At 36.4% G+C, this 14,514-nt stretch overlaps 1 protein-coding gene across 5 annotated transcripts in view; it reads left to right on the top strand.

The window, feature by feature from the left end:
* DROSHA (drosha ribonuclease III) overlaps positions 1-14,514 on the top strand; it is a 119,041-nt gene that overhangs the window by 51,505 nt on the left and 53,022 nt on the right. For 4 of the 5 annotated variants that reach the window (XM_073237518.1, XM_073237513.1, XM_073237532.1 and 1 more), the window contains 4 exons: positions 4,096-4,265; positions 8,984-9,108; positions 10,738-10,837; positions 12,271-12,378. In XM_073237518.1, coding sequence (XP_073093619.1) covers positions 4,096-4,265; positions 8,984-9,108; positions 10,738-10,837; positions 12,271-12,378 — 503 coding nt within the window. The remainder of the gene's footprint in view (positions 1-4,095; positions 4,266-8,983; positions 9,109-10,737; positions 10,838-12,270; positions 12,379-14,514) is intronic. The other variant, XM_073237520.1, reaches the window with a different exon arrangement.

Here is a 14,514-nt window from a genome sequence, read left to right on the forward strand (position 1 = left end):
CTTACAGGAAAGACTGTTCATTGCTTATATCATTGCTGTAGTAAAGCAATTTTACAAATGGATTACCTAGCAGATTGGTTTTTGGAAATGGTCCCATTCTGGAGAAGTAGCTCTTGGGTTTGGCTGACAGAGAGCTAAAGGGTAGAAGAGTATCTCAAAATTCCCAGAGAGGCAAGTGTAGTTTGAAAACAACATTAACTGATATAGCATCTTAATATACCTTTATAATTGGAAAGGTTTTTTTTTTTCTTAGTTTAGAAAATAGCTATGGTTAATTCAGATTTTCAAAAACTAAGATTATATCAGGGCATCTTTGTAGGAATATAGGAATCATAGTAATGCAGATATACAGTTATTCTCAGGGTAGGGAAATAAGAAGGTATTTTTACATTTCTTAAAATTGAATGTTACACTATTGAGAAATACTCACTTAACCAGCCATATTCTTAATGCAAGTTCCCTAACAAATTGCTCTCCCCCCCCATAACCATATAAATAAGCAATATAAACTGAGAGAATTGGGTCTGTAAGAAACAGTTTATAAAGTCTGTCAGTTCATTAATGACTGTCCAGATTCATTCCCTGAAACACAAACTCCAGTTCTTTCCTAATAATGAGCCGTTGTCACGGTTCCAGTCCCAGTACTGGCAGAATTCCTGCTAACCTTAGCTTACCCACTCTGATTTCTCATTTAATATCATGTCCTATTTGTCGCAGCCAATGAGATAAAAATTACTTCCTAGCCCTCAGTGACATAGTTCCATAAATCCCCAACATAAACACGTAGCAAAAGGAGACAAACCGAAAGAGCCAATTCATTAACATTAGTAAATCCGTGGCAGCCTCTGAATAAGTGGCCATGTTATTTATCTGCTTCAGAAAGTCATTCTACAAATATCTTCTTTGCTCGGCTGGGTGTGAGGAATCCAGCCCTTGTCCCACAGGCTCTGGCAGACCTCTTTAGTCTTATGTCCCTTCTATTTCCATGAGGATCACGCCCAAGTACCGAGCTGGAGCAGTGCCTCAGTCCCCCTCTGATAAATCTTTCACCTCAGGTACTGAGTTTCTGCTTTTCCACAGTGGTAAATATCTATCTTTTTAGATATTAGATGCCATTCAAAATACTAAGCAGATTTCAACATGGATTTACAGTTTCTCTGTCAGCATGACCTTTTTAACACTTAATGTTTGTGTGTTTAAAAAAAAAATGCTTTTAGTTTCTATGCTGTTAGAAAACTCTCCCCCCTCATCCGCAGCTTTGCACCCAGACTAGGTAGAAACGCTGTCACAAGCATTTGCTGGCCACCTTTCTTTATCTTGCAGGTATTCTAAATTGGCAATGCCCCTGGTTTGTAGGCTTAAGTATTCCTTTCTCCCAGTAGCTCTTTGTTTTTTCAGTCTTTTCACTTCAAATTTAATGCTCTTTGTCCATTTTACTTTTATTTGAAGTACCATGAAATCAGCCATTTGTACTGCTTGTGGGGAGATTCTGGTGCTATTTTGTATACTTGGAGTTGCATGTATTCCCCAAATAAATCCTGAATCTTTTTTTCTAAACAACACTCTACTCCTCAGGGTAGCCTAGACTCCTGATGTATCCTCATAGGCCCACATACTCTTTAATAATCTTACCAAATGCAGAGATTACGAGCCAAGTGCTCTTTTTCTCTTCCCTTGGCTCCTAGTGAATGTAGTCAGTGTGGCAGTTCTTCTCAAGGCCCTCTAGGTTTCCTTTATTGCTGCTCTTGTATATGTATACACAGGAGTGTAACATACGTTGGCTTTAGCGTTCTTCTGTCTGCCTGTTCACCTCAGGCTCCCTGGAAGCAGAGATTACCATGGGCTCAGACTGAGAGGTTACTGAGAGGTGTTATGACAGCTGAGCGTGACGGGTTTGCTGGGCTCTGTAGTGAAGAGGGGAATGTCATTGACTGAGGACCATATTCACACGCAGGCAGACAGAAGTGTCTTTTGAGGCAGACCCTGGGAAATATGCCCTGAACCATGGGAGTTTGTTAAGGTGACTCTTGGGTTTAAGGCAGATGTTTTGTAATGAGGCATAAAAAAGTTTCACTGCTGTGAACAATAATGTGAATCAGTAGATAGAACATGTCTTCATGTGGGTTGATTGTATTTTGTGTTTTGTCACTTCTTGGACAATTTTTTTAAATAGTCTCAGGGTCTTTGACTAGTGAACTCTGCAGAATGTTCTCTGTAAAGATACCTCTAGGAACTGTTGTAATTAATCACTAGCCTGTGTGCTTCTTAACAGCCTAGAGCTTGTGGTTTTGTATTGTTGGGTTTTTTTCCCATGAATGTGACATGAAACCACTCACAGTGCCTGGCACATGATGGCAAAAACATGCTCCGATCTGAGAATAAAATCCCAAATAAAATCTTGCTGTGCTCTGTAAAGCCTTGCAAGATCCGACTTCCCTGCTGCCTCCCTCACATTCTCTTTCTCACTTGACTCCATCTACACCAGCTTCACTGCAGTTCGGGGAACACGTCAGTCCCGCCCACCTTAGGGCTTTTGCTGTTTCTTCACCTGAGACACTCTTCTCCAGGTAGCTGCCTGGTAGGTCTGCTTCCCTGAAGTCTTTGCTCACATGGCATCTCTTCAAAGACACCTTTCCTGACCCCCGTTTTTAATACAGCTGCGGTTCCTTGGCTAGTTAGATTCTTCTTCATAGCATTCATCTTGACCTGACCTATCATGTAGTTGTTTTTTATTGTTTCTTTCCCTCCACTGGACTATAAGGGGCTTCACTATTTAGATTACCACTGTGTTTCCAGGGCGTGGAAGAGTGCCTGCTGCATAGTAGGTGCTCAGTAAATATTTATTGAATGAATGAGCAAGTGTTTGGATTGGTGTATGAATGCATGCCTATATATATATTAGTTCTATAGCAGCAGTGCCATCTAGTTCCAGACTACTATCTGAGATTGAAAAAAATACAGATCAAAAAGAAATTTTGATCTTTACCCTCTTCTTTCTCTGATGCATAGTAAGCCTGTCCAAGTTCTTAGCCCATAGCAGTTCATATTAAAATCTTTTGCCCTTGTCTGTTACAGTTTCCCAAATTCCTTGGGTGCTATTAGCTTCTCTAGCACAAATAAGATGCTCTCATTTTGCCCACCCATCCCACTATCTTGGTTCCCTAATTCCTCCATGACGTGTTTGGCCCTATACTGCTGTTCTGGCTTATCTCATGGCCTGGGGAAAGCAAGGATTGTCCTTTAAACCTTCAGGGTTCTTGACCTTCCTTTAGATGGAACCAGGCAAAGGGAAAGGGTACAAGGTGTTTGCACATATTGCTCAAGAAGCTAAGCTCAAAGAGGAGGCAGAAGCCTGTGAACCTGAAATTAATGCCCACATTCAATGAATGTCTTTGGTTCATCAAGTACCAGATTACTTGGTACTTGTAAGTACTTTTTTTAAGGTACTTTAATTATGTCCTTTCTTGTTTTTATCCTCTGCACTTGGTAATATATGCTTCTGCAAGCCTCAGAATACTTGGTATTTTTTCTATGTACTAACTCCATAATGATCTTAATGATATTAGTACAGGCTCTTGAGCTCTATTCTTCATGGCAGGTGCAGCACATTAGCACCAAGAAATTAGACCATAACACAATAATAGCTTATTTGAAAACATCTATAAATATCTCATAAAAGCTTAGAATTTCCTTAGGACAGTTACATCACTTCTAAAGAGTTTTCATCTGTTACCCTAGAAAGAATGATAAAATATTTAAGACATAACATGATTCTATATATTATAAACTGTGGTTCTTTATGGTAGATTTTAAATTTATGTAGGTAGGCACTTTTTTTGTATTCAGACCTCACAAATGGAGTCTTTTATCATTTGTAATGTTGTTTTTGCCATTTTAGGAAATGAGATGGTTTATGAGTACTGTTCATCAGTTAAACAAATGGCTTTCATGTTGTTTGGCACCTGTTTAAACAGTGTAAACTCTAAATTCCATTTTTGTAAATGCCCCCCCCCACCTTGTTTTACCTTATTCAGCTGATGACTGGATGTTAATTGCATATCGTTATCTCCCCCGCACCCCACCCACCCACCCAAGATGGAGGAAAGGAAGTGCTGTCCATGCACCAGATTCTCCTCTACTTATTACGGTGCAGCAAAGCCCTGGTTCCTGAAGAGGAGATTGCCAATATGCTTCAGTGGGAAGAACTTGAGTGGCAGAAATATGCCGAAGAATGCAAAGGCATGATCGTCACCAATCCTGGAACGGTATGTTCTGGTGCTTACACATTCAGAAACTGAGTCACCTTCTCTGAATATTTCATGGAAACAGTATCAAAATATTTTAAAAGTTTAACTACTGATTGCTTCTTGTCCTTCGAATAATTTTTCCTTTAAATATTTAGTAAGAAAAATATAACAATGTAAGCATATTTAGTGGTAAGTTCATCTGATTATTAAGTTTATTATGCCCATTATGGAGAATTATGAAGTTCTTAGATATCTTAAGGTCTGATTTTTTTTTTCTGAGTATAAAAGTAATATATTTCTACTATAGAAAATAAGGAAAATAGAAGAATAGCCCAAAGAACATAATAAAAATTATCCATCATTCCATTCTGTATAGATGATACTATATACTTTTCCATTCTCTTTGGAATACATTTCATATTGTTTTGAAACAAAATTGGCATTATATGTTAGGTATTAATATTCAGATTTTTTCCTTCTCATCCCCCTTCAGAAACAACTACCAGGAAAAAAACATTTTTTCTGTAGTCTTAAATTTCTTTGGGAATATAATAAAAAAGGACCCCAATTTATTTAACTGCCCAGAGGTTGAGTACCTGCATTGCTTCCAGGTTTTTGCCGTAACAAATAATGCCATATTGAATTTTGTATTGTATATGTGTCTATAAACATGTATATACACATATGTATGTATGTATCTTTGAATATATGTCCATTTAATTCCTTAGGAAGAAGTCCTGTAGTAGGCTGAGGAAATGCACATTTTTAAGACTTTTTAATACATGTTGTAAATTGCCTTCTAGAAGGGATATAAAATTTTTGCATTCTGACTAGAAGTAGGTGAGAGCCCGTTTTTATGTATTGATTATAATAGTTTAATAAAAAGCTCTGTTGGGAAAAACTATTCCTTTCATTTTGTATATATTTTGATTTCTAGCAAAAATTGATATTTTAAATGTTTATTGGCTTTTCACATTTTCTTTTGATGATGATCTACTAATACCTTTTGTCTAATTACCTTTTGTGACATTTGTTGTTTTATATTGATCTTCTTATTGACAATGCTTTGTGGTAATTACTACAAATGTTCCCCATTTTTCTTTCTTAAATTTTTTGTTTTAAAATTAGCTTCTAATGTTAATTTTTGAAGTAAAAATATAAAAATTAAGAGCAGAGAATTAAAAAATAACTAGTTTTCTCTTATAAAGAAATATGTATTATGTTAATTTAAGTGACTTTTTTTCCCTGAAATATTTTGCTGTTTTAGAAAACAGCTATATACTGGTATCTTATCAGGATAAAGTTTTCCAGACATGGAGAATTAAAATACTTCCATGTAAAGAAGCAGAGTAATCCATTTAAACAAAGTTGTTGTTTTAAAGAGGCTGCCAAATTGTGTAATAGCCTTGATTCATAAACATAAAAATAAAAGTTCATAAAAGTAAAAACTGGATCAACTTTTAGTAGCGTGACCCAAACATCTGCACAAACAAAATGTTGCTATTTGCACATCAAACATTCCAGCTAATACTGATTATTTTAAATCAAGAAAATGAAAGTATATTAAAAATGTTTACACGTAAAATTTGCTTTAAACTAAAAAATTATACTTTTACTGTTAATATTGTAAAGCCACATAAATAATGGTTTAACTTGAAAAGAAACATACAAGTCATAGCACAATGAGAGTATGACTGAACTTAATTTTTCTTTTTTAAATAGTTGTAGAAATCTGTGTTTCTTCTGTCAGTTTTACAGCTGGATTAGAGGATGGGTGCGGGTGGGGCTGGTGGGTGGTGACATACCGTTTCGTCCTGATGGGTCCCCGTGAGAGTCCCCCTAATCTGCAGTGGCACTTAGGGAGCACTTTCACCCTGGGGCTTCCTTCCATGACATGGCTGAAATCTCCTGAAATCCTAGAATTAGTTGGAGATCTTTTGAACATACAAGAATGCCCTGATTGACCCTACCTGGTATACTTCAGGTAGTAGGGCCCAAGGATCGGTATATTAAAAATGAAATCCTCAGGTGCTTCTGATTGACCCATTGCGTGTGTTTTAGCCAGTGGCATAAGACATTTACTCCATTACCACGGTCATGTTCAGTTCATTTGTTGAGGGGACTATTATAAACTAGTGAGCCAGGTGCTAGTGAAGTATATAGATTATATGTGATGTTTGCCCAGGCACAAACTCATGGCATAGCCACATGAAAGGATTCTGTGCTGAATTGTTGAATCAGTGGACCAGTCAGTAAAAAAGCCATTCAGAAAAGCCTTTGGTTGTGGTGAGGCCACTGGGCCAGGCTGCCAGGAATGCATCCTAAATACTGCAGTGAATTCCTTATGTAATTGAGAAATTGCATAAATCACTGGTGTGATTAAATGTATGTATTTGGGATGGTATATGGCCAGTTTCGGAGATAATGATACCAGGTTAATCAGAGTGAAAGGTTTAATGTTGGAAAGTAATTGGAGATCAATTAAGAATTTGGGTGTCAGTCTTAGGAACATGTTGAAATTAATAAAAATATGTTTAAAGGAAGAAATATCCTGAAAATTCAGTGTCACAAAAACAACCTTCATTATATCTTTTGAGAATAGGGCAGAGTAGACATGGCACTACATTTCATCCACTCTAGTACTTGCTTTGAAAGATTGCCCAGTGGTAAGGATATTGGGGAATTCATTAAATTTTCCAGCCATTATGGTCACATTAAGTGCTTTATTGCTGCAGAGCTTAAAAGAATTAATCTCCCTCCCTAGGCCTTTCCTCTACCAGGGAATACTTTGTTCTTAGTGAAAATGTTTTTTATTCTTCTACAAAGAATCTGGTATGACGGATATTGTAGAATGTGGTCAAAATCTAGAACTTTTTCATTCCTCCCACTATAAATTTAGAGATACTATAGATATTTTAAATCACTGTTTCTTCTGTTGATACCACAACTGGGTTTAAAATCACCAAAACATGAATAATTCATTAGCATTTTTCAGTTGTAGAATTTCTCATTTAAAAATGTCTCTTGCTGCTTTGATGCACAAACTATTGAAAACAATTCTTGGACCTAGATAACATGTTGCTACTGTCAGATGGGTACTTAAATAATTTCCTATTACGTTACCTGTGACCAAAATCTTGTCCAGTTAATTTTGAGAGGGAAGGTCAACTTTTCAAGATACTGGTGAAAATTTGATTGCTAAATGACATATAATATTCAAAAACTTAGGTATAAATTGTTTTTAATTAATGTGGATGAATTTACACAAATCTGTTCACTGTCGTCTACTTGGATATGTCAGATGGCTGACTGGGGCTACAGCTGTGGATGGGCTAACTAGCTAGTCCTGTTTACCAGGGGCCATTCCAGCATTAGCACTGAAACCCCTCCATCCTAGACAAAACAAGCCACCAAACCGACTCTAGGAATTGGGCATAGTTGTTGGGCATTGCTATGTGGCAGAATGAAGCTTATTGGCCTCTGTGTGGATCAGTTCTGTAACCTTTGGCTTCAAAGCAGCTAAGCTAAAGACCCCCATAATCTCCTAGGAAGAATTTATTTCTTACTAGGGACTGCCCTGAGGGTTGAGTATAAGCAAGTAGATTGCTAAAATATACTTTCAGTAATTTCACCATCATTTTACAAATTAAGCTTTCAGAATGAAAGGTATTTTACAAATGGTTCCTCATATTTTAGTTAACTTAAGAAGGACCAGCTGTTCACTTCTTCCTTTATTAGATTGAAAAAAAACCAAAACATGGTAGTTGTCTTTAAAACTCTGACTTACTTCATTTAGCAAAATACCCTTAAGGTCCCTCCAATATTGTTGCAAATGGCAAGATTCCATTCTTGCATTTACTCATATGTGGAATTTTACTTATATGTGGAATCTAAAAAACAAAACAAGATAAAATTCATAGATACTGAGAAGGGATTGGTGATTGCTAGAGGGAAGCGGGTGGGGGAATGAGCAAAATGGGTGAAGGGGGCTCAAGAGGTACAAACCAGTTACAAAACAAATATGTCATGAGGATGTAATATACAGCATGGAGACTGTAGTCAGTAATATTGTATTGCATATTTGAAAGTTGCTAAAAGGTAGATCTTGGAAATTCTCATCATAAGAAAAAAAGTTTGTTTACCTTTATGGTGACAGACTAGACTTACTGTAATCGCTTCAAAATATATACAGATATCAAATCATGTTGTACACCTGGAACTAACATGTTATGTGTCACTTATACTTAAAAAAAAGGAAAAGTAGGAATACACAAAGTATACAGAGAACTAATGAGAAAAAAACTGTACAGAGACATCTATCTGAGCATCCTGAGAAGTAAGCCATTCATTTGGAATGTGATATTAAAGCAGGATAAGCCAGCACGTCTCTTCCCTGTGATGTGGAATACTTTCTCGGTGTCTTTGTAGAGGTTAAGAAGAAGTTACATGTGACTAGGTGTCCTTTTTAAAAGTTTAATTTTTAAAGGTTTCTATGTGGACTGCAAAAAAGAACAAAATCATTGTTCATTATGCCAAATGGCATAGACTCATTTACAGATATGACATTATAGTTTTTATATAGTGTATAGCTGTTATGATTAAAGGGTTTTAAATGGCATTCTTCCTTTAGGGATGAGGCTTTCCTAGAAAAAAATCCGATTAATTTCTTCCCCATAGTTAAAGTCAATACTTAAAGACTTCTCATGGGAATAAATGGCTTTGATTTTTCTCTCTAGAAACCCAGCTCTGTCCGCATCGATCAACTGGATCGTGAACAGTTCAACCCTGATGTGATTACTTTTCCGATTATTGTCCACTTTGGGATACGCCCTGCACAGTTGAGTTATGCAGGAGACCCACAGTAAGATATTTCTCGGTGTTTGTCTTAGCCAATTTCACCTTCTACTAACAGCTGAATTAGCAGAGGAAAACCCTTCAGTGGATATTTCTTTTTTAAAAATTAGGACCTGAAATGAGCCATGTTTCCAAATTTAGGTTATCAAATGAAAAAAGTTTTGGTATCCCCTGAAAGATTATTTTTCTACATATTTAACTGCAGGAAATTACTCTTAATAGATTATCCTTGGCAATCTTGGTCAACATGAGTCCTGTATGTTTCTAACCTTTGAGGAGCCATTCCTTTGTCTTTATAATACTTATTATTATTTTTTTATTTTTTCAGTGCCCTGTAGAGGAAAGTAGCACCATGTTGCTTCCTAGTGCTGCCTAATTCATGCAGAGTTCTATTTTTGGGGGCTTCTTAATACGAGCTCAAGATCCCATGCAGAGGCAAGGGTTGTGTCAGAAGGAGAAGGTGTAACTTCTGACTCTTAGGATTGATGTTACCTTCCACATTTTAGTTTTGCCAACTGGCATGTTAGTGTTTTTCTGGGACAAGATGAGGATGTGTGGGAATGGAAATAGTACCATTATATTCTTCAGGAGTGTTTGGATTTCTTACCTCATTAAACAGTTTCCTGACTTTTTTTTTTTTTTTTTGAGGATTTATAATGGGAGAGAAGGGCATGGGCAGTTTTCAGTTCATAAATACATTTCTGGCTGATATATTAGAAAAGGCTAAAGGGTTTTGTTCTTTTTTTCCCCCCTTTGGATAAAAGTATGAAGCAGTGAACCAGGCACTGTGTAAGTACTTCTTTCTTTCCTCCCTTCTCTAAAAAATTGTGATCCAAAAGGAGTGACCCACCTTAGGCCAAGAAAGGAGCAGTTCCAATATGACAGGAAATCCTTTGAAAGTCCCTTCTTTTCAGAAAAATGTTAGTAGAATGTGATAGGCTCTCGTGGACTCTGAGAAGGCAGGACTGTGAATTGCTAAAGGACTGCATATTGTCTCCATTCCCAGGGTGCTTTTATGGAACCTTTTAGATTGATACAGGTTATCATGTATTTGGCTACAACAAATACGCTTATTTTTGTCATGGTGAATACAAGTTGGTGTATACCATTTGTCTTTTTGTCTGTCCAGTGGAAAATGAGTACAGCTACATAGCTTGGGTCTTGGCACAAACAGGGTTCTCTTTTCTAATCCTCTCCAACTCTTACTTTCATTGTAGGCAGTTCAGAGATCAACAGTATCCTTATTAAGTAAAGGATCTTTCAACAGCATCAGAAAGCACATATTTAAGTAAAATGTGTCATTTTCAAAGAGGTAACAATGAGAAACAGTACATGTTTCTATTGGTTTTTGTGTGTCTTTAGAAATCTCTCCAGAGAGATTCATCCATATAGTAACACCTCATTTTCAACTTAAATTTACAATTGTGAAGTTAATCATTAGGTTTCAGATGATTCTTGGTCGTCCTGCCCTTCCACCCCCAAATCATATCCTTCCTTAGAATGAAGGTTTGCTGTCATTAAGGATATTCAAAAGAATGCAATTTATGATTGAACAGGCCTATTAAAACAACTGGTTTTATTGCACTTCAGATTCACCTCCTCTTTGTCTAAGATGTTTGTCTGTCATTTTCCTTAGGTACCAGAAACTGTGGAAGAGTTATGTGAAACTTCGCCACCTCCTAGCAAATAGCCCCAAAGTCAAACAAACTGACAAACAGAAGCTGGCCCAGAGAGAGGTTGGTACCTAAGCCTGTTCTGTAATTAACAATGACACTTTTCAAGTTTATGTCAAGATTGTTGCATTACACTATACTGCTAGAGTAAGACAGATAAAATAGTTTTTAAAAAATCATTCTTTACTCCTCATATTGGTTTCATGGATTGATTGTTTTTCTCTTCTTTTAGTGTCTTAAGTGATCACTGTTCCGTTTAAAAAGGCCAGTTTCAGAATGGATTGCCACCAGTAGGAATAAATATATCCTTTATAGAAATTTTTAAGTTTAAAAACTGGCTAGGTCAGCGTTTTATCTTTAATTAGACTGCACATAATACAACACTGGGCCTTATCAAATTTCTTGGTTTTAAGGTTATAAAAGATTGTCTTCCATGTGTCTGGGAGTATAGTAGGGTGAACTTAATTCATTAAGTTTTAATATCAAAATTCCGTATTTCTTTACGAATGGGTAGTATTATCCCTGTATTCCACGATCATTTGTATTTTAATCGTAATTCTTATTTTTAGGAATCAATGGATTCAGTATCAACATAGATTCTGTCTCAATGAAGTTTTATTCTGCTGCAGTAGTGTAAGAGAGCAAGGCTTTGAAATGGAAAAGTCTTCAAATTCTGTCCTTTCACTTGCTATGTCTTAAGCCAGACAGCTTCATTCTAAAGAAGGGAACCAAGGCCTGGAGTGGCTAACTGCAATGTCCCTCTGTTGGTGTACCAAGGGAAAGGGTGGCTGTGAGGACTTCTGAAATACTCCATTTAACTTTCGTCCAGTGGTGTTTGGCCTTAATCAGTGATGGAGGTGGTGTAGTGGTGGTTCCTGTTGTTACTGTGAATTCCTGTGGAATTTTCATTGAATAAGCATACAAATACAAAATTGTTTTTATAGTTAATTATTTGAAGGGCAATAAAAGGGAAGAGTCAGTTCCTAATGTGCTTTGCAGAAGACTTAGATCACTGTCTTTCTTAAATAAGATGTACCCTTGCTCTAAGAGTTTTTGTAAGGGGTTTGCAAATTAGAAGGCATGTTTTAGAATTATATGGTTGCAGATTAATTTACTGATTGTTTTTCTCAGGCGTAAATGCTTAACATAAGACTTGATTTAAATAGAACTTTCAAATGCTGATTTCAGATCCCAAACACCACATTTTATTTCTTTATCAGGGAAAGGTCATTTTTTTTTGTTTGAACTCACCAGAATGGTAGATTTGGTTTAGATTTTTTTTTTTTAGTTGCCAGGAAAGGCTGGGTTATACTCAAGCCTTCAAGCTTCCTGGACTTCATTTCAAATAAAATATTGTAATTTTGGTATGGAGATGTTTGAGTACCTGAATGTAAGGGTGATACTGAATAAATACAGCTTATTTTCTAATGCTTGGTGTTTGGCTTAATAGTGCTTTACAATTGTCAGGTTACTCATAATAATGAGTTCTTTTCTAGGAAGCGCTCCAAAAAATACGACAGAAGAATACAATGAGGCGAGAAGTAACAGTGGAGCTAAGTAGCCAAGGATTCTGGAAAACCGGCATCCGTTCTGATGTCTGTCAGGTGATGAAGCTTCTGAGAACACCATTATACCCATGTATCTCTTCCTTTAAAAGGCATCTGGCGCTGATGTTTTCCTATTTCTGAGAATTTTCTACAGAACATATTACCTGTAGCTATGTGGTATACCAACCATAAACTGTTTTTTGTCATTTCGGTTTCGTTTTTGTGTCAGTTTTCATGTTGTCTTGTTTGTTTGTTTTGTGTGTGTGTGTGTGTACGTGCACACACGCGCCTATGTGCACAATTGTGGGGTGGGGAGTGCTTCCTTAGAAATGCTAAATTCTGTGTCTGCATTCTTCAAATGTACCTGCCTGTTTGTAGCACATTGTTCTGCTTGTTAAAAGAGATACTCGAGTAGCTGTATAGGCAGCCTTCTGAAGGGAGTGTGTACAAACTTTCCAGATGGTTGACTCTGACTTATGTTGCATAAATTGAAGGCATTGATGGGCAGATTCAGTATAAATTACCTATTTGAGCCAAATAATATTTTTTCCTTGGGTGAACTTAACAGAGGAACATTTCAGCTGTATATAAATGACCCACTAATATATTTTTGTTTTCTCTGTGGATGGAATTATACCATAGATTAGAAATGCCCAAAACCCAGCATGTTCTTTGACTCTTCATTTGATTCATTTGTTATGATTGATACTGGTTATGCTCCATGGGAATTACAGTAAAGGAAAATTCAGTACACAAGCTGGGGTCAGGAAATATAATTTGCTGTGTTCAACCTTTTGGAAGAATACTTAGAGGCTTCTGCTTTACGTATTTTGATGGTTGCATGTATAGCAATAAGTTCAGGCCCTCATAGGTATTCATTTCATCTAATGAAGTTTTTTTTTAAAATCAGTGTTGGCATTTAATTATATTGAACAGTGGAATTTAATCCTATCATTAAAGATATTGTTATGTTATCCATTTACCATGTGATATCCAAAGCTAATTATTTTTGTGTTAAGATAAACTGCTGTCAATGCAGTATTGCTAGACAGATTGCAGACTGTCATCTACAGTGATGGCAGCTACATCCACCAAGTCCTCAGTTTTTTTGTCAACTGACCTTTTTATTTTAACTGCCAGTACTTTCAGACGTGAATATCTTACTTCCATTGATTCTTTCTTAGGGCCTCTTAAAGTCCTCTCATCCAGTTTTTCTATTTGCTAGTGTTTCTCCAAAACCAACATACTGTCATCTTAAGATAGATTTCATCAGAACAGTGAGCAGAATGTTCAGCAGTCTGTTCCAATGCTGCTGATTTGGTGATAAGGCGAAGTTGATTGTTTAAGAGATCATGAAATTCAGCAGTGTTAAGAACTGGAAGGGACCTAGAGATCTTCCAGGTCAGCAGTTTTTAAATTTGTATTTTTGGTTAACTTTGAAGTTTTTTTCTTTTTGTTTTTTTAAACCTAGTGGAACCTTAATTTGTAAAAAGATACAAAATAACTAATGGATTGGTGGGTGGTGGCTGTGGAGGGAGTATCCTGTTAACTTGATTTCTCTCTCACCCCATTTAGCAGCCACTAGGGCAGTTCTGTTCCACTGAACATAACTTTTTTTTTTTTACATTGAGCCCTTTTTTGCCTTTAGGTAAAAAAAAAAAAAAAATTGGATGCTGAATGATCTGTTCCATTGCATTTTGTATTCTTCTTCTGTGTAACAAATGTCTCTGGCTCTTGAGCCAAATTAGAAGCAGTTTGAGGACTAGGTTATCTTCTCTGTGTTTTACATTTTACATTCTGTTTTGAGGTTGGGGCCAAAAACTTTCAGTTAGTTTCTTTGACTAATACTGGCCAGAGAAGATGGATCCTGAGTAAAAATCCTGCCAAGGGGTTGATCTAATGAAAGTCCCTCTCTTTGCAGGACTCTCACTCTTCTGCAGATAGCTGCCATCTGTTTAAAGAACTTGTTCCCCTTCTTCAGTGGTCCTATTTTTTTAACAACTAATTTTGTCTTGTAACTATATTTCATTTCTTATCCTAGAATAAGTGTTTTCTTTTTGTCTGTGTTCCTCAAATAAGATGGCAGGTGGAATGTAATAATGCAGTTTAAGACATTCAAAATAAATATGTTTAGAATTTTTGGTGATGAAGAATAAGAATTTGGTTGAGAAATAGCAGTTAAATGAGATTATA

Source organism: Manis javanica, chromosome 1 (genome assembly GCF_040802235.1).
Source record: "Manis javanica isolate MJ-LG chromosome 1, MJ_LKY, whole genome shotgun sequence".
Taxonomy (NCBI): domain Eukaryota; kingdom Metazoa; phylum Chordata; class Mammalia; order Pholidota; family Manidae; genus Manis; species Manis javanica.